The 21158-nt window shown below is 45.1% G+C and overlaps 1 protein-coding gene across 12 annotated transcripts in view; it reads left to right on the forward strand.

The window, feature by feature from the left end:
• LOC120397525 (sodium channel protein type 5 subunit alpha-like) overlaps positions 1-21158 on the forward strand; it is a 96140-nt gene that overhangs the window by 66407 nt on the left and 8575 nt on the right. For 9 of the 12 annotated variants that reach the window (XM_039523475.1, XM_039523478.1, XM_039523474.1 and 6 more), the window contains 4 exons: positions 1882-2055; positions 2582-2710; positions 17834-18112; positions 18858-18911. In XM_039523475.1, the coding sequence (XP_039379409.1) occupies positions 1882-2055; positions 2582-2710; positions 17834-18112; positions 18858-18911 (636 nt within the window). The remainder of the gene's footprint in view (positions 1-1881; positions 2056-2581; positions 2711-17833; positions 18113-18857; positions 18912-21158) is intronic. The other 3 variants (XM_039523480.1, XM_039523479.1, XM_039523482.1) reach the window with 2 other exon arrangements.

A 21158-nucleotide genomic window follows, 5' to 3' on the forward strand; every position in this document is an offset into this window, starting at 1 on the left:
TTATGTTCCAAGTGGGTCCAAAAGGGTTAACACTGCTCCTGGAACAATGCAGGATGGGTGTGTGTGTGTGTCCCCTTGCTGTCTGTGGAGGAATGAATACAGTCATTAAAAAAACTGGCCCAAACTGACCCAAATCAACAGAGGATTCAGCAAGACACAAAGATGCCCCAGTGACTGAACAATCATATCTAACAGAAGGAAACCCCAGGAGGCTGGACTTGTGAGCTGAGCTGGAGAATTATGTGTCAGGTGACTAGTAGAAGGGGGCTTTTTGGAGGGACTCAGGAGCTCAGATCTGCAGGACAGAGGGGAGAGAGCCAGAGATGGAGTCCATCACAACCTGGCTGGCTCATCAAGGCTTGGCCAGGATGGACTATGGCTTAACTTCTACCTCTCTGTGTTCAGATAAGGATTTTCAGATTCTGTAGCCAGGTGACTAATAAATGGTTACCTTGTTTTGAAAAGGCTACCTGTGTCACTGTAAATACTTACTGAAAGCATTGTGTCCTGAAGGGGCACAGTACAAGCCTCCCACAGGACTCTGGTTTGGCTGGATTCACTGCCGGGATCAATGGAGAGAAACACGGGATGCTGGTGCCAAAGGCCCAGTCTTAGAGACCATGGGCCTGTCTCTGTGGAACTGTGTAGGTCCTTGGGGCCTGGCACACAAAAGGCACTCCCAGGAAACTGGTCACAGGCTGGGGGGGGGGGGGATAGACCTGACTCTGTGACAGTCTCTGTCACCAACATAAGTTGGTCCGATAAATGATATTACCTCATTCATCTTATGTCTCTAATATCCTGAGGCCAACATGGCTACAACAACACTGCAGAATTTTGTGCTTATCTGGAAATATATTCTTCCCCTAGAATCCACCAAAAATAAAATTCCTTGGGACAGAAGTAATGTGCATATGTGCGTGGGCAAGTGTAAGCTACAAGTTGGTAAATTGGTGCAAGTCTGAATGAGTTTAGTGTGAGTCGAAGTTTGTGTAACTTACATATTGAGGGGCCTTAAGTAGGTTTAATTTAGTTTCCCTCTAGGATTACATTTTCTTAGAGTCAACTTGGAATTTGACTGTTTGTTTCACAGATTGTATCCAGGAAATTTCTAGGCCTGTAATGAAACTCTGTGATAGTCATCTAGGTCTGTAGTTGACTGAGTCTATAGGGTTGTCTTCACTATGAGATACATCAGTGTTGCTGTGACTGATGCAGCAGCCATCAATTTTGCTGGTCTGATGAAGACGTGATAAATTGATGCAGGAGCACTCTCCTGTCGATTTCAGTACTACATCTCCCCGAAAGGCTGAAGCTATATTGATGGGAGAGCATCTCCCATCGACATAGCGCGGTGTACACAATACTGTAAATTGATCTAAGCTATGTTGATTCAAATTACATTTCTTACATAACTTAACTAGCATAATTTGGGAATGCTGAGGGGATCCCTTCTCTCCTCCACTCACCCTCCCCATCTTATGCTTCTCACCTCCATCCCTGAATGATGCAGTGAAAATCTGAATAAACATGAACAATAGGACATTTGCTGTTCTGGATCAAAAAAATGTCTAAACAAAGCATTTTGGCATTTTCTCAAATCAGACTTTTTCTGGATTCCATTCTGTGAAACAAGAAAACGTTTCCAAAACCATGGAAAACAAATTCTGTATTTTCAGCCAGCTGTAATGATCACCTTCATTGGGACTATTCAAATGTGTAAAGTTAAGCTGATTTGTAACTGTTTGCAGGATGAGCCTCAAAGTTTCATGTGGGTTGGGGTTTCATAATGAAAAGTGCATACCTCTCTCATCTCAGCACATTCAATATAATCCCACTCTACAGAGTTTCAGTGGAATATTTTAATGTTTATTATTCCAGGCATTTGAAGATATTAATCTTCAAAAAAGAAAAAACATTAAAACCATGCTGGAATTTCTTGATAAAGTCTTCACTTATATCTTTGTCTTCGAAATGTTTCTGAAATGGCTGGCTTATGGCTTCAGGAAGTATTTCACCAATGCCTGGTGTTGGCTTGATTTCCTAATTGTAAATGTAAGTATTGCATTTGAACAATTCTGTGAACTGGATACAGCAACAAAATGTTCGCTCTTCTTTTTTGGATGTACCTTGAAGGGGAACTGATTTTTAGAAAGTGCTGAGTACCTATCATCTGAAAATCAGGACTCTTCAAGTTGTCTGAATTTGGGCAATGAAAATCATTAGTCTGTTTAAAATTTTGGACCCAAAATTCCTCCATATTTAATAATCTCAGGTAGCATTAATAACTCAGATAAATACATTTGTTTTGTTAAAATGTATTGGGTGAAATCTTGGTACCATGAAAGAGAATGGGTATTTTACTATTAACTTCAATGGGACCAAGATTTCACCTATTATTTTTTAATTGTCAGTGTCCATTTAAGATGCATTTCTACTTGTGCTATACAGGGTATTTATTCACACTTCCATTGGTTAGATTTTTTTGTTTTAAGCAAGAGTTAAAACAAAAGAAGAGGAGGAGGAATATATAGTAAGATTTCACTAATATTTTGGACTTTTACTTTGTGTCTTCATTCAGGTCTCTTTAGTAACCCTCATAGCTAACTCACTTGGAAGTTCCGAAATGGAAGCCATGAAATCCCTTAGGACTCTCCGAGCTTTGAGACCATTAAGAGCATTGTCACGGTTTGAAGGGATGAGGGTAAGAGTAAATAAAGCAACCATCTAGTGTGAATATCAAGGATGTAAAGTGACAATATTTTATATGGTTTTGTTTTCATTATGTTGCACAGCACCATAGTTAAGGTTACATTTAAGAATTCAGTTTTAACAGGAGCTTTAACTACCTATTTTGTAAAAGTCTTATTGAAATGGCACCAAATGAAATGAGTACAATTTAAATTTTTTGTGGTGGATTGGTGAAAAATGGGTTGATACAGAGAATAATAAAAGTTTTAAAATCATCCCTTTTGACAATTTTTCACTCTATTCTCTCACTTTTCTTTGTACTCCTTTTAACAGGAACTCTACTACAATCTGGGACTTTTCTTTTGCCTACATTGTTGTTCCTCATGTGCTGATCATTAAGATACCAGTTGTACATTAGGAATGTTTGTCAATAGAGCATTGTATAACTTTTTAACCATATTGGAAAATTTAAGCACACTTATCTATGTTTTAAACTTGGGTAGCTCAGTCTTTTGTAAAGAGTTTTTTTGTCAGTTAGCTTTAAAGTAGGTCTTTTGTTACTGTTTTAGTTTTAACATTTAGTTAGGTATTGGTACTGGGTGATAAGCTGCTATGCTGGTTCCTAAATCTCCCAGTTTCAAAACATGCCATTCATGCTATACCAGCCACATGAAAAGTGTTTTTACTGTCTAGATAAGTGGCATATTCCTAGTAAATGTGCAATCTGCTGTTCTTTCAGCCAGTGGTTTCAAATTACCTGGGATATTAAACTCAGGATGTATCTCCCGGGCAGATCCAGGAGACCTGATTCCGATCCTGGTCATTCAGACCGGTTTGTCTCTAGTATTCCCTCAACACGAAGTGCTACTGTGGTTGTTAGAAGATCTTTGGCTGTGCTCCTGTGCTTGTTAGATCTTTGGCTGAAAAGAGCCACAGATTCTTCTTCGAGTGCTTGCTCCTATTGATTCCAATTAGGTGTGCGCGCGCTGCGTGCACGTTCGTCGGAAGATTTTTACCATAGCAACACTCGGTGGGTCGGCTGGGCGCCCCCTGGAGTGGCGCTGCTATGGCGCCGGATATATACCCCTGCCGACCCATCCGCCCCTCAGTTCCTTCTTACCGCCCGTGTCGGTCGTTGGAACAGTGGAGTGCGGCTTCACTGACCTCCACCTCCCTAGCTATTCACTCGTTTTTTCATAGTTATTGTGTATATAGTTCAATATTTTATATTTCTAGTTGAGTTTTATTAGTTTTAGTAGTAGTTAGTGTACATAGTTAAGAGGGATCGGGGCTTAGCCCCTTCCCCTCACCCGGTACCGGGGCCCATGCCCGGTTTGCCAGGCTTTAAACCGTGCTCGACCTGTCATAGGCCGATGCCCACAGGAAATCCTCACAACTCCTGTCTCAGGTGCTTGGGCGAATCCTACCTCGCGGACAAGTGCCGCAATTGCAAGGCGTTCAAACCCCGGATGAAAAAGGAGCGAGACATTCGCCTCAAGCAGCTCCTGATGGACGCAGCTCTCACTCCTCCATCTTCAGCACCGGCCACGGCACCGGGGACGAGTGCCTCTTCCGCACCGGAGCGCACTGTCACCGTGAAGGCTCCTCGACATCAGCCATCACCAGCCCAAACTCCTGCCCAGCACCGTTCACTCTCCCCACGTGTCAAGAAGCGCAAGGCTCCTGCGGCCCCCGCACCTGCGACGCAGTCGGAGCGCGCATCGAAGTCGCACCGCCCAGCACCGTCAACTGCCGCGGCACCGACACCTGCTGCACCGTTGATTCTAGTCTCGCAAGAGCCATCGAGTCCGGTGCCCATCAGCTCCCCGGCACGCGCCGCGGTTGAGCTTATCGTGCCCTCCACACTGGAGATGTTCTCTACAGCAAGGGAGTTGATTGCCTTGATGGACCCCAGGCCGCCTCAGCCCCTGTCACCGCCGGTGCGGGCTGTTAAATCATTAGGCAAGCCTGCCCTGCTGAGACCTCCCTCGCCGGGCGCCACCGAACGTCGTCGCTCAAGATCCAGATCCCGCAGACGTTCACGGTCCTGTAATCGATCCTGGTCCCAGCGTCACTCGCAGTCGCTCTCCATCTAGGTATCGGTCGTACTCACGGCACCGGTCAAGATTCCGTTCGCAGACCCGGTACTCTCGGCACCGATCCAGGTCCCGGCACTGTTCACGGCATCATACCTCTTGCAGCCGGTCGAGACGTAGGGATTCAAGACTTCGGTCGACCTCCTGGCACCGTGCTGGTAGCAGGTCCCGATCTCCTTCCCGGTACCAGTACGACTCTCGGTACCATTCTCCGGTGCCGCATGGGGACGGATCGTTGGGATACAGAGGCCCTCCCCAAACGGGCTCAGCTCCTCCATGGCCGTCTCGGCATGCATCGGTCTCCTCCCATGCGGACAGTGCCTCCTATGGGGACTCTGATAATCACAGCAGAGCCACCCAAAGAGCCCACGGCCTGGACCAGGGACCACAACAGTGGCCCTTTTGGACACCTTGGGCATATCACCAGGCCCAAGGTGAACCTGTTGTGACATCGCGTTCCGTTGCTTCAGAACACCGTGTGCCAGAAGCAACAGTCAGCAGGCCTCCCCCAGCTGGTACGGAGGAAGGTACAGCCCCTGCACCAGACATCCAGGCTCCCCCAGCTCCCGATGTCCTCCAGGACCAGGAGCCTCTTCAGGACCCACTTGTCCCAGGACTTTCTTCCTCCTCTTCCCCAGACGAGGCGGTAGCGGGGACATCATCATCGGGACCACCTCCCATTGATGTCAGGTCACATTAGGACCTCCTTCGGCGGGTCGCCCAGAATATCAACTTGCCAGTAGAGGAGGTCCCAGAGGTGGAGGACCCGGTGATAGATATATTATCGTCGGTGACACCCACCCGAGTGGCTCTACCCTTCATTCATTCGATCCAGGCTAGGGCAGATACTATCTGGCAATCTCCAGCGTCCATCCCGCCGACAGCCAGAGGGGTCGAACGCAAGTACATGGTGCCCTCCAAGGGGTATGAGTACTTATATGTACACCCCCCTCCCTGTTCATTAGTTGTACAGTCTGTTAATGAACGGGAACGCCACAGCCAACAGGCCCCTGCCCCAAAATCAAAGGAGGCCAGACGAATGGATCTGTTGGGACGAAAGATCTATTCCGTGGGAAGCCTCCAACTCAGGGTAGCGAACCAGCAGGCCCTGCTGAGCAGGTATAATTACAATACCTGGGAGTCAGTAGGGAAGTTTTCAGAACTGCTTCCACAGGACTCCCAACAAGAATTTTCAGTATTGTTGGAGGAAGGCAAGAAGGTAGCGCGAACCTCGCTGCAGGCCTCGCTAGATGCCACCGATTTGGCAGCTAGGACAGTTGCCTCTGGCATCGCCATGCGACGTATTTCGTGGCTTCAGGTGTCAGGCCTGCCACCTGAACTTCAGTACACGATCCAAGACCTACCATTTGATGGCCAGGGCCTGTTTTCACAAAAGACAGACCCCAGGCTACAGAGTCTGAAAGACAATCGCGTAATCATGTGTTCGCTTGGGAATGCATACGCCACAGACTCAAAGAAGGTCCTTCCGCTCCCAACCTCAGCGCCCTTACCCCCTGCCTAGGCCAAGGCAGGACTTTGCCAGACGACGAGGTCGTACTAACCGCAGACGCCAGTCTGGACCTCAAGGGGGTAACAATACTGGTTCCACCAAGCCATCTTCGGGACCCAAATCACACTTTTGAGGGTGCGCCCGAGAGCAGTGTACCAATTGCCTCCCCGGATCCCTTTCATTTCTACAACCGCCTTTCCTCCTTCCTCACTGCGTGGTCCCAACTAACCTCAGATCGTTGGGTCCTTCACACGGTGGAGTCTGGATACCACCTGCAGTTTATTTCAACCCCTCCCTCCCAACCCCCCTCCTCGTCCCTCTTCAGGGACCTTTCTCACGAGCAACTCCTCTTACAAGAGGTACTCAGGCTCCGTGCGATTGGAGCTATAGAGGAGGTACTGGAGCAATCAAAGGGCAAGGGGTTTTATTCCCGATATTTCCTAATCCCCAAGGCAAAAGGTGGCCTTTGGCCTATCCTGGACCTGCGAGGACTGAACAAGTTCATGAAAAAGTTCAAGTTCCGTATGGTATCCCTGGGGACTATCATCCCTTCCCTGGATCCCGGAGATTGGTACGCCACTCTCGATATGAAGGACGCGTATTTCCACATTGCAGTTTACCCTCCACACAGACGATATTTACGGTTTCTGGTGAACCGCCAGCACTTTCAGTTCACAGTCCTCCCCTTTGGCCTCTCCACGGCCCCGCAGGTTTTCACGAAGTGCATGGCTGTAGTCACAGCCTCCCTCCGTCGTCGTCAAATACATGTTTTCCCATACCTCGACGACTGGCTTATTCGAGGGACCTCCGAGGCACAAGTCACCAGACACGTGCACATCATCAAGGACCTATTCATGCGTCTAGGCCTGATGATCAATCTGGAGAAATCCACTCTAGTGCCTACGCAAAGAATAGAGTTCATCGGGGCCACGCTAGACTCCACTCTTGCAACAGCCAGTTTGCCTTTGCCTCGTTTTCAGGCAATCGTATCACTCATACAAATGCTTCAAAGCTTCCCGACAACCTCGGTCCGCACTTGCCTTCGCCTCCTCGGCCATTTGGCAGCGTGCACATTCGTGACAAGGCACGCCAGTCTGCGCATGCGTCCCCTTCAAACTTGGCTCGCCTCGACCTACCGCCCAGGCAGGGACGCCAGGGACATGATACTCACCATCCCATCGAACATCCTAGCCTCCCTCGACTGGTGGCGGACGCAGTCCCTGGTGTGTGCAGGCCTGCCATTCCATCCACCACAGCCCTCCGCATCCCTGACAACAGATGCGTCATCCCTCAGATGGGGTGCTCATCTGGGGCACCTTCGCACTCAAGGCCTCTGGTCATCTCGAGAGTTGGCGTTACACATAAATGTCCGAGAACTGAGAGCAGTCCTCCTGGCGTGTCAGGCGTTCCAGAGCCAGCTGCAGGGTCGTTGTGTCTCAGTCTTCACAGACAACACAACGGCCATGTATTATATAAACAAGCAGGGAGGGACACGATCCTCCCCACTGTGTCAGGAGGCGATTCAACTATGGAACTTTTGCATAGCCCACTCAATGGACCTGGTAGCGTCCTTTCTCCCAGGAGTCCGGAACACTCTGGCAGATCAACTGAGCAGATCCTTCCTGTCTCATGAGTGGTCCATCCGTCCGGACGTCCTCCATTCTGTCTTCTGGAAGTGGGGGTTTCCCCACATAGACCTCTTCGCCTCCCGAGATAACAGGAAATGCCAGGTGTTCTGCTCCCTGTGGGGTCGCTCTCCGGGCTCCCTCTCAGACGCATTCCCAATTCCGTGGAACGGGCACCTATTTTATGCCTTCCCTCCGTTTCCACTCGTCCACAGAGTCCTTCTCAAGCTCCGCACGGACAGAACCCACCTAATCCTGATCGCTCCAGCGTGGCCAAGGCAGCATTGGTACACCCTGTTGCTCGACCTCTCCATGGCAGATCCGATCCCCTTGCCACTCTACCCGGACCTCATATCTCAGGACTTCGGCAGGCTTCACCACCCGGACCTGCAGTCCCTTCATCTGACAGCATGGCTGCTCTCTGGTTAAGCCAATCGGAGTTGCGTTGTTCCGATGCTGTACAACAAGTGCTATTGGGAAGTAGGAAACCTTCCACGCGAACGACATATCTTGCCAAGTGGAAGCGCTTCTCCTATTGGTGCACTCAGCGTGGATTCCTCCCGGGTCATGTATCTATCCCCACTATCTTGGACTCTCGCCTTTTATATTGAGAGACCCAAACCCTTCCGACGTTCACCTCAGCTGTTTGTAGCGGTTTGCAGACCGAATGAAGGGCATGCCTGTCTCCTCCCAACGAATTTCTTCTTGGGTGACATCCTGTATCCGGGCATGCTATGACTTGGCGCATGTTCCAACTGGACATCTCACCGCCCATTCTACTCGGGCTCAAGCCTCCTCTGCCGCCTTCCTGGCCCATGTTCCCATCCAGGAAATTTGTCGTGAGGCTACTTGGTCTTCCATCCACACCTTTGCATCACATTACACATTGGTCCAACAGTCTAGAGACGATGCCGCCTTTGGCTCAGCGGTCTTACATTCCGCGATGTCTCACTCCGACCCCACTGCCTAGGTAAGGTTTGGGAATCACCTAATTGGAATCGATATGAGCAAGCACTCGAAGAAGAAAAGACGGTTACTCACCTTTGTAACTGTTGTTCTTCGAGATGTGTTGCTCATATCCATTCCAAACCAGACCTCCTTCCCCACTGTCGGAGTAGCCGGCAAGAAGGAACTGAGGGGCGGATGGGTCGGCAGGGGTATATATCCGGCGCCATAGCGGCGCCACTCCAGGGGGCACCCAGCCGACCCACCGAGTGTTGCTAGGGTAAAAATCTTCCGACGAACGTGCACGCAGCTCGCGCACACCTAATTGGAATGGATATGAGCAACACATCTCGAAGAACAACAGTTACAAAGGTGAGTAACCGTCTTTTTCATTCTCCTGGTCCTTCAAGGAAAAAGGAGGCAAGATCACTTTAAGCTTCAAAAGGGACTTCAAAGCATAGAAAAGTGCGCTTAGAAGCCCTGAATCATATGACTAAGAACTCAGAACTGTTAAAGAGAATCTTCTGATTGTTTTGGGCTTCAGTACCACCTCTGAATGTTATGCTACCATCTACTGTATGTGCTCCATCAGGGCTCATGGATTCAGTACCAAGTGCCCAGGTGCCATTTAAGGTCAAGGATGCTGCCTCCAGGTCTCTTTTCTCTTTAATATTGCACATACTGATGCTGATAGGTTCTACGGCTCCAGCTTCGGTACCAGTTATTTCAGCCATACCATCACCATACCATCAGATTTAGTTGTATCTGATCATCCAAAATCACCTCTAGTAGCTTACACTGAAAATCCATTATTGGTACTGTATATGGGTGAATCATAAATACTGTCTATTGAACTTCTAACTTTAGGTTCTGAAATTCACTTAATGAAGACTCCTCAAAGTTTTCTTCAGCTTCTGAGGCAAGTTTGGTTGGATCTCCTTCTTCCTCACCTGCCTCTCTCTCATCAGAGGGTTTGAAGCCTCTCCATTCTTTAGCCTGCCAGCTACAACCATTTTCCCATCTCCCCATTCTGAAATGCATGTGAGTGAATTATCACAGACAAATGAGTTTTGGAGATTGTCACATACCCCCCTCCTTTCCATCCTTTTTCCCCTCCCTCTTTAGGAACCCTTCTCATGATCTCATACTAAGACTGGACATAAACTACCTCCTTTGCTTAGAAGTAATAGAACCTGTCCCAGCTCTACACAGGGGGAAGGGTTTCTACTCAAGTTACTTCCTCTGACCAAATAAAAATGGAGGGTCGATACTGATTTTGGATCTAAGACTCCTAAACAAACTTGTGCAGTGCCAAAAATTCAGGATGGTGGCTCTGGCAGCAATAATTCCTTCATTAGAATGAGGGGATTGATTTTCAGTCCTTGACTTACAAGACACGTTTCCATACACCCAGCTCACAGACAATACTTGCATTTTGTGATAGGTCAGGATCACTTCCAATATCATATACTTCCTTTTGGTCTTTCCTCAGCTACCAGAGTGTTCTCAAAGGTTCTGGAGATGGTGGCTGCTCACCCTCATCAAGAGGCAATTGTGGTTCTGCCATACCTCAGCAACTGGCTGTTCAAGGCTGTTTGGGGAAGAGCTATTGGCCTCCCAGAGGGCTCTCTCACTATTCCTGAAGTTAGGCTTTCATCCCAATGTCAGGTAGTCTGTGTCGACTCTTATTCAGAAAATACACTTAGTTGGGGCATCTTTGGATTCCCTGACTGCCAGGACCTATCTTCCCATAACCTTAACAAACCTCATCAAGACTATTCAAGTGAGCCTTCAGTCCTCAGTGAGGTTCTGTTTGCAGCTCCCTGGGTCATATGGTGGCTTGCATTTTCATCACATATCATGCAAGATTACACCTTTCCTGCTTTCAGGGGTGGCTCAGGACAGTGTATTCACCACACAGACACAACTTAGCCAAACAAGTTTTTTTTCCATGCCAGATAAAAGATGCCCTAGACCAGTGGAAGGATCACCACAATGTTGGGGTTGGCATTGCCTTTCTTCGGTCAATGCTGATGGTCACCATAATGACAGATGCATTGCAACTCAAATCCAGGAGGGAAACATCTCAATGTTCGTACAGTCCACTGCAGATGATCACCTCAGGAGACCAGTCTCCACAACCACCTGCTGGAACTAAGGGCAGTCATAAATATCTGTCTCTTCTTTCTTCCTCTTATCAGAGGGAAATCAATCAAGATCTCAACAAATAAAGTAGCCTGCATGTTTTATATCAATTGACAGGGTGGCATGAGGTCCCTTGTCTGTGTGTTGAAGCAATTAGGCTATGCACCAATTCCATAACTTAATCATATTCACATTTCGGCAATGTACATTTCTGGAATACAAAACTCCACAGCTGATGTTCTCAACAGACACTTCTCCCAGGACCACGAATAGGAGTTGCACCCTTGGATCCTAGATGACATATTTTGAATGTGGGGACATCTGGAGGTGGATCTCTTCATCTCAGCCACAAACAGGAAGTGTTGTCTATTCTGCTCGAGGAAGGGCCTAGGCCTTCAGTCTTTGGGAAATGACTTTCTTCTTCCTTGGACAAAGGGTCTGTGTTACACATTTTCCCCCAACATGTCTGATTCTAAAAGTGATGAAAAAAATAAGGCAGGACAAGGATAAGGTAATCAGGATAATCCCTACGTGACTGAGACAAGCATGGTAGCCTTACCTGGTTTGAATGTTTCCTTGTCCAATGATCAATCACCATGCTTCTCTCATCTTCTCTCTCAAGATGTGGGATAAGTGCTTCATCTCAACCTAAAGATTCTCCATCTCAGGGCATGGTTCCTCAGTGGTTCATGGGTATAGAGTCTACCACCTCAGTAGAGGTACAGCAGGAAAGAACCTACCCATAGTACTTCAGAAGTGGAACAGATATAGCTGATGGTGTGAATATAGCAAATTGCACCTGAATCTTCCTCACTTTCACTTATCCTGGATTGCCTGCTACAACTGAAGAAAGAAAACAGGCTTAACAAGTAATTTGCTTAAGATTCATCTAGCTGCAATGTCAGTCTTCCATTCTCTAGTGGAAGGGTTCTCAATATTCTCTCACCCCACAACTGTAAGGTTCATTAAAGGACTGAGGAATCTCTTCCCTCAAAGCCCCTGCTCCAGTCTGGGTCTTAAACTAGTTCTCAGAGGTCTCACAGGGCCTCCTTTTGAACCTATGGTGACCTGTTAATTCCTATACCTATCTATGAAGATGGCCTTTTTAATAGCCATTGCATTGGCAGGTCTTAATGACAGATGCTCTCTTTATAATATTCTTCAAGGATAACATTTCTCTATGTCCACATCCCAAATTCCTTCCTAAAGTACCATCTGGGAATGAACAACAGGGGATGGATCATTTGATTACCTGTTCTGTTCATTCCCTCTGAAGCACCTGGCATTAGCCATGTCAGAAGACAGGATATTGGGATAGGTGGAACTTTGGTCTGACCCAGTATGGCTGCTCTTATGTTCTTATCTGAGTTTAATATGAACTACACCAGTGGCTCTCAAACTTTTTTCTGGTGACCCCTTTCACATAGCAAGCCTCTGAGTGTGACCCCCCTTATAAATTGAAAACATTTTTTAATACATTTAACACCATAATAAATGCTGGAGGCAAAGCGGGGTTTGAGGTGGAGATTGACAGCTCATGACCCCCCATGTAATAACCTTGTGACCCCCTGAGGGGTCCCAACCCCCAGTTTGAAAACCCCTGAACTAGACCATACATTTACCATTTTCCCCCAAAAACCACATAACTCAGGTCAGGAAGCTTCTTTTCATACTTTATATGTCAGAAGAGCACTGGCTTTCTATCTTCATAGTACCAAATTATTTCAGAAGTCTCCTAGACCAGTAGTTTTTAACCAAAGGTGCAAGTGCCCCTGGGATACTCAGAGGTCTTCCAGAGATCTATTCATCTAGATATTTGCCAAGTTTTACAATAAGCGCTAGCAAAGTCAGTACAAACTAAAATTTCATACAAACAATGACTTGTTTGTATTGCTCTATATACTATACTCTGGAATGGAAATCCAATATTTATATGCTGATTTATTTTGTAATTATATTGTAAAAATTAGAACGTAAGCAATTTTTCAGTAATAGTGTGCTGTGTCACTTTTGTATTTTATGTCTGAGTTTGTACGCAAGTAGTTTTTAACTGAGGTGAAACTTGGGGGTACAAGACAAATCAGACTCCTGGAAGGGATACAGTAGTTTGGAAAGTCGAGTCACTGTCCTAGACTATTTGTCTCCTCTGAAGACAGATCTAAGGGTTTCACTGTTTCTACTCAAATACTATCAAAGTGGATTTGGGGATATATTATCACTTGCTATGAGGTTGCCAATGCCTAGTCTCCTGCTTGGGTTCTGGTCCACACTACTAGGTCACAATCAACATCTAGAGCCTTACTTAAGAATGTTCTAGCAGTTGAAATTTGCAAGGCCACTATGTGATCTTCAGTACATACTTTCTCCAAACACTATATCATGCCTCTAGATCCGATGTGGTAGTGAGCAGCCCAATTCTTTCATCTGTACTAGACTTTATTCCAAAACTGCCTCTTCCTGGGGATACTGCTCAGAAATCACCTGAAGCGGAGAACACATAGAGATATTACTCGAAGAAGAAGGAACCCTCCCTGTGCAGTAACTGTAGTTCTTCAAGAAGTGTATCCCTACTTGGTGCCCCACTATCTGCCCTCCTTCCCCTCTGCTTTGAAGTTTTCTTGGTGGGACTTCGTGGTAGAGAAGGAACATCTGTGCAGCTCTGTATTACCTCGGCATGGGCCACAAAGATGTGTAGCGCATAAGAGTAGGTTCAATCGAAACTGCTAATGAAAATCTCCAGTTGAAGGTGTATGGGACTCTTGCACACCTGAAGTGGAGAACCCATAGGAACACACATCTTGAAGAACTACAGTTGCTGCACTGGGTGAGTAACCTTTCCTTCTAGACTTGTGGATTTTTACACAAAGCATAGATATGATAGTCAGAGTTCCCCATTGAGTTCTCATGTCCCTTTGTTAATGGTTAAACCCTTCTGAAGTTTGCAAGTGCCTTCCATTTGTATCTCTTCAACCAACTTTAATGAGGTTAATGGATGCCGCCAAACTAGGTTGAGGTATGACCTTCCTACATCATCAGACTCAAGCATTATGGTCTCAGAAAGAGTCTCTTCTACATATAAACATGTTAGAACTGTGAGCAATTCCTCTTGTCTTGTCTTGATCTGACCAGGACAAGGTTGTTCAAGTCATCAACAATACCGCCACCATTTTTTTTCATAGAATAGAATCATAGGACTGGACAGGACCTAGAGAGGTCATCTAGTCCAGTCCCCTGCATTCATAGCATGACTAAGTATTATCTAGACCATCCCTGACAGGTGTTTGTCTAACCTGCTCTTAAAAATCTCCAATGATGGTGATTCCATAGCCTCCATGGGCAATTTATTCTAGTGCTTAAACAACCTGACAGGAAGTTTTTCCTAATGTTCAACCTAAACCACCCTTGCTGCAATTTAAGCTCATTGCCTCTTGTCATATCCTCAGAGGTCAGTGAGAACTATCTTTCTCCCTCCTTGTAAAAACCTTTTATATACATGAAAACTATTATTATGTACCCCCTCAATCTTCTCTTCTCCAGACTAAACAAACCCAATGTTTTCAATCTTCCCTTGTAGGTCATGTTTTCTAGCCCTTCAATCATTTTTGTTGCTCTTCTGTGGACTTTCTCCAATTTGTCCACATCTTTCCTGAAATGTTGCCACCAGAATTGGATACAATACTCCAGTAGAGGCCTAATCAGCATGGAGTATAGTAGAAGAAATACTTTTTTGTGCCTTGCTTACAACACTTCTACTAATATATCCCAGATTGTTTGCTTTTCTTGCAACAGTATTACATGGTTGACTCATATTTGGCTTATGATCCACTGTGACTCCTAGATCACTTTCTGCAGTACTCCTTCCTAAGCAGTCATTTCCCATTTTGTCTGTGTTCAACTGATTGTTCCTCCCTAAGTGGAGTACTTTCCATTTATCCTTATTGAATTTCATTCTATTTTCTTCATTCCATTTCTCCAGGTTGTCCAGATCATTTTGAATTTTAATCCTATCCTCCAAAATTCTTGAAACCCCTCCCAACTTAGCAATGTCCACAAACTTTCTAAGTGTACTCTCTATGCCTTTATCTAAATAATTGATGAAGATATTGAACAGAACTAGACCCAGAACTGATTCTGGTGGCACTTCACTCAATATGCCCTTCCAGCTTGACTGTGAACTACTGATGATTACTCTCTGGGAATGGTTTTCCAACTAGTCACGCACCCACCTTATAATAGCTCCATCTAGGTTGTATTTCCCTAGTTTGTTTATGAGAAGGTCATGTGAGATTGTATCAAAAGCCTTACTGAAGTCAAGATATACAACATCTACTGCTTCCCCCTATCATTTCAATTTATATTCTGGTTATTTAACAGAATTTGGGTTGAATTTGGGGAGAAGCTGCTAACAGAAATTTATGAGGTAATACATTTCTCATTCTGTTGTACAGCTTCTCTCCTCATTCATTGGTAATTCATTCCTTATTACCCTGTCAAAGAAACATAAATGGACAAGGGAAACAAGGTAAAAACTCTTATGTCAAGAAGTGCAACTTCTTTGGGAATGGTGTATACAATATCAGGTGTCCCTGAAAACAGTTCATCTACCATGCCCCCAAGCAGCGCCGAATTGCCGCCATGAATGGCGGTCACAGTCCACGTGCCGTTAGGGTGGCACGCGCGTTTCCACGGTGTCGGCAATTCGGCAGCAGTTTCTGTCTTCAGCCGGAAGATAGAAGCTGTGCCACTGCTGAAAGCTAAACATAGAAGCTGCTGCCGAATTGCCACTGCTGCGGAGATGTGCGTGCCGCCCTAGCAGCACATGGACTGCCCCCGCTGTCCGCGGTGGCAATTCAGCGTGCTGCTTGGGGGCAAAAACACTGGGACTGCCGCCTCTTGTAGATTGCTGCCCCAAGCACCTTCTTGGAATGCCGGTGCCTGGAGCTGGCCCTGAGAAGAAGACATCCAGTTGAAGCTGATTGAAAATCCCTTTCAAAATCCCTTTGAAAGTGCCATTAGATTTGCAGTTGGAGGTTATTGAACTTCAGTGTTCAGCAGTTTACCGAAATAAGCACAGAGGAAGCAGCCTGTGGCATTTTTACAAAAGTCTGGATGATGAAAAATACAAGAATCTTATTGAAGATGCACTGAAAACATTCAGCATTTTTGGAAGCACTTACATATGTGAACAAACATTTTCCATCATGAACATGAATAAAAACAAGCAACGTTCTTCTCTGACTGACGACCATTTGGAAGACGTTATGAAAATATCCACTTCAAATATGACCCCTGAATACAACAAACTTGTTACCAAAAAGAGAAGTAATACCTCTCATTAAATTTGCAAGGTAATTATGAAAAGGACAAATGTTTTCTTTCAATGGAACAGGTGTTTTTCATTTTTCCATGATTCATAAAAAAAATTAAAATAATTTAAAATATGGTTTGCTTTAATTGAAAAATTCTTAATAAAGTATCACTCCACCTCCACCCCAAACCTTCCTTTTCGGCCCACAGCTGTTTCGGCAGGGTGGTGCTGGGGAAGGAGGGTTTGTTTCCGCGGTGCGGGCAGCGCTGGGGGGGTTGTGTTTCAGGGGCCTGGGGGGGCGTGTTTCAGTGGCGCTGGCAGGGGGATTCGGCCCTCAGATGTTTTCTTTGGAGTAATATGGCCCTCGCCGCTTTACAAGTTGTGCAGGCCTGCAATAAAGATAGTATCTGTCCACAAGGGGGTCCTGTGCCTCTATATGGCAAGTAAGGTCTATATAGTAAGCTGTACTCTCTGTATATTACAAATCAGATGTAATATCCTTGTACTCTATTGACGATAGTTGACCATCCCTCATATCAATTTTTCTCTATCTGAACTATCTATGGAGAATATGAAGTAAGATGTTGCTGTCTTTGATCATAAAATCATAGGTCTGGAAGAGACCTCAAGAGGTCTTCTAGTCCAGTCCCCTGCACTCAAGGCAGGACCAAGCATTACCTAGACTATCCCTGACAGGTGTCTGACTTGCTCTTAAAAATCTCCAATGATGGAGATTCCACAGCCTCCGTAGGCAATTTATTCCAGTGCTTAACCACTCTGACAGTTAGGAAGCTTTTCCTAATGTCCAACCTATGCCACCTTGCTGCAATTTAAGCCTACAGTCTTCTTGTCCTATCCTCAGAGATTACGGAGAACAATTTTTTCCCTCTTGAAAACTATTATGTCCCCCCTCAGACTTCTTCCTCAAAGGAAATCTGCACAACAGTTTAAAAAGAGAGACCTGGGAGCTTAAATTCATAACTTTTTTAGACATTTATAATCATGGACTGACTAGAGACACTGAATTTATGCTTATTACAACAATCTATAACCCACTAAGAACTCCCACCCTAGCTGCTTCCCCCCACCTTCCTTTGTCAGCTGTTGCTGGAGGGATGTTTATGGATCACTTCACCTTGAATGGTTCATTGAAATATATGTTAATTACTTACGCTAAACACTCTGTTACACCTTGTATTTAGCTGTGACATTCTGAGTAGGTTTCCCAGACCTGAAGAAGAGCTCTGTATTGGCCCAAAAGCTTGTCTCTCTCACCAACAGAAGTTGGTTCAGTAAAATATATTACTTTATATTATCTTGTCCAATAACACATATTACCTTGTCTCTTCAATATCCTGGGACCGTAATGAATAAAACATTGCATACAAGGGACTACTTAGTTTTTCAAAACAGTTGAATGTAGTGAATAGCTATTTAGGGCCATGCTCGTGTCTATAATACCTATTATAATGCCTATAATAACTGTACGCTTTTCTTTCATTTCACTTTTAAGGTGGTTGTAAATGCATTGATAGGTGCCATCCCTTCCATCATGAATGTTCTGCTTGTCTGCCTCATTTTCTGGCTCATTTTTAGTATCATGGGAGTGAACTTATTTTCAGGAAAATTTGGAAAATGCGTTAATTTCACTGAAGAAAATTCAAAATTAAATGCAAATATAAAGAACAAACAGGATTGCACAGCCTATAATGACACACAAAAAATATATTGGACAAATGTTAAAGTCAACTTTGATAACGTTGGTTCTGGTTATCTGGCTCTTCTTCAGGTGGTAAGTTCTGTTTTCTTTTGCTGGTTGGCACAATGGGGTGGTGTCATGGTGCTGATTTCTCACCCACCTTTGTGTAAGGTGGGTAATAGAGGCCCGGCAGGGCCTTCTCTCCCCCTCCAGCCCTTGTTCAGACTGGCAATACGGTTAGGCCATGTGGGGCCTCTTACTCTAGTGTACAGATATGTAGGGCCTTGGAGTGATCTACAAACTGATGATGTAACCATTTGAACATATGTTACTCTGATTTGCAGCTCCTGGGAAGATGGTATGTTTGTTTTAATTTCATGAAACTCAAGGCAAAACTCTCTCTCTGCCAGAAATGGGAATGGGGAAGACAGCATTAGTGGGCTAGTTCCAATTCCCTGAATCTTGGGATCAACACCTGCCCCAACACAATTTAAACCTGTTGTCAGGCAGCTTTAGTCTGCCACTGAATTAAGGTCCTTAATGGGTCATACACAAGTGGAGGACTGCTATGGCAGAAAATACCTGCAATCTGCATCCTCCCTCTCCTGACTTACCCTCTATGCAAGAAGATGGTGGGGTGCAGAGGCCTAGGGCCCATCTGTGTCACAGACATGTCATCAGGGAGATCTCCCCAACCCAGAAGTAAATCTACTGGGCATTTATGGACAGACTGCAGCCCCTTTGCACCAACTCAGTGGCACAAAGATGTTGTAAACAGGCTAAAACATCTGTCCCTGAAAGTTGAATATGATTTTAATGATTTGTCTTTTTATTCTAGGCGACATTTAAAGGTTGGATGGACATTATGTATGCAGCAGTAGATGCACGAGGGGTAGGTCACAAAAATTAAATATTCTCCCTGGTGACCATCTCTCCAGTTTTTAGTTGTGTTTGATAATTTTCATACTTGTTTGTTTTAAGTGATACAATGTTATAAGTCTTTTCTGTTCATTGCTTTCTTGGTATTGTCCACTTATAAGACTCCCTGATCTTTATTTCCAGCACCTGATATGCACATTTTACTTGCAAATGACTTGCAATACCATAATTACAGTTAATTGCTACAGTGAATGTTTTAGAGGGAAGCTGCTTTCTGTCAAATTCAAAGCCTACAAAATAACTAGGAACAATTGAACTAAAGTGGATGACAACCATTTAAAATAAATTGTCAAATATTATTTTATTTAATATTTATATTTCTGTAACATCCAGAGCCCAAATCAGAATCAAGGCTCTATTGTGTTAGATGCTATCTGAACACAGAAGTCTCATGTACATAGAGAGTGGGAGGGCAGTTCATGCACAATGAATTTTTGGGCAATAAGTGGTCCATATTAGATAGTACACACTGATGGCATACAGCTTGTAAACTACTTTCTGATTCAATATGTATCCGTGTGTGTAAACAGCTGGGACTTTCTGTGGAGTAAGTGGTCAGCATTCTGAGTGGGTATCCAATGGTGCTTTGCTTTACTGCTGGGCTCTATACATTCTGGGCCTTCTCTTGCTGCACATTTTGAGATACATAGCAGAAGTCAGTCAGAAGTGACTGGAATTCTGGTACTTAGGGTAGGGTTGCCAAATTTCTATTTGCAGAAAATCAAACATCTTTGCCCACCCTTCCCCTAAGGTCACGCACCTGCCATGCCTCCCACTCACTCCATCCCCCCTCCCTCTGTCGCTTGTTCTTCCCCACCCTCCCTTAATCACTCATTTTCACTGGGCTGGGGTAGGTGTTTGGGGTGCAAGCTCTGGCTGGGGCGCAGGCTCTGAGATTAAGCCAGGTATGAGGGGTTTAGGGTGCAGGAGGGGGCTCTGGGCTTGGGGGGGGCAAGGGGCTCACAGTGTGGGAGGGGGCTCTGGGCTGGGGCAGGGGGTTGGGGTGTGGGAGGGGTATAGGCTCTGGGCTGGGGGGTGCAGGCTCTGGGGTAGGGTCAGAAATGATGTGTTCAGGGTATGAGAGGGGGCTCCGGGCTAGGTCAGGGGGTGGGGATGCGGGAGGGAGTTTGGGTGTGGGATACATGTACGCAAACATTAGTCCTCTCTAAGTCGATTTGCAGTGAACTTAATATACTTTCAAAATGGATTATAGAATACATATCAATTGGCCAGATAGTACACATCAAGATTTTCATCATATTGACACAGGCGGTTAATGAGAAATACTCTTTTGCTTATTCCACATTGTGTCATTTGTGTGTACGAAAACATCTAGGCCAAGATTTTCAAAAGCAGGAGAACCTGAAGTTAGGCTCCTCATTAAATGGCCTGATTTTCACGTATTGAGTACTCAACAGATCCCACTGACCTCTGTGATAACTGTTGATTGTTTGACACCTTTGAAAATCATGTCGAGAAAGTCTAATTCAACTCTCACTGTACTCAGTAATGACTCCATTGACCTCAGTGAAAGTTGATTCAGGCATATATTTAGTTATGATGAATAATATATTAAACGAATGCATAAAAAGAGAAACATTATCTTGTGTCCTTGTGTGAATATTGAAGTGCGAAAAAAACTAAATTCAATCTTTTAATTTCTTAGTCTTCAATTAGTGGAATGGGAGATTTTGCCCTATTGGTTTCTGAGCATAAATTTAATCAATATCAATGCCAATTACAGGAATCTGTTCTGCACAGAACAATCTTAACAAAGCTTGCAAAGGAAATCAAAACAACAAATAGTTATACTAGACCTTGGGCCAAATTCTCTACCCATTTACTTCAATGGAAACATACCAACAGATAATTTGGCATATTATTTTCAGAAGGTATTTTCAGCTTATCAGGAAGGATAATCAAATTCTAAGCAAAACATTATTCCTTGTTAAATTGTCATCCACATTGTCTGTGGTGTCCTTGGATTTAACTTTAATCACACTACAAATTTAGTCTCCGTTTCCCTTTCTCCCCCACCATCACAGAAATGCAAGACCTATGGCTTGTCTATAGTGAGTTAGTGCACAGCAAGCCAGGGTGTGAAACTAGAGTGCAGCAGCTTACTGCGTAAAGTTCACCATGTGTTCACTGCTACAGCAGAGTGAAAGTCCCAGTGTGTGGTTTAGCTACAGCAAGCAGG

The sequence above is a fragment of the Mauremys reevesii genome, linkage group 2 (genome assembly GCF_016161935.1).
Source record: "Mauremys reevesii isolate NIE-2019 linkage group 2, ASM1616193v1, whole genome shotgun sequence".
NCBI classification, from domain to species: Eukaryota; Metazoa; Chordata; order Testudines; family Geoemydidae; genus Mauremys; species Mauremys reevesii.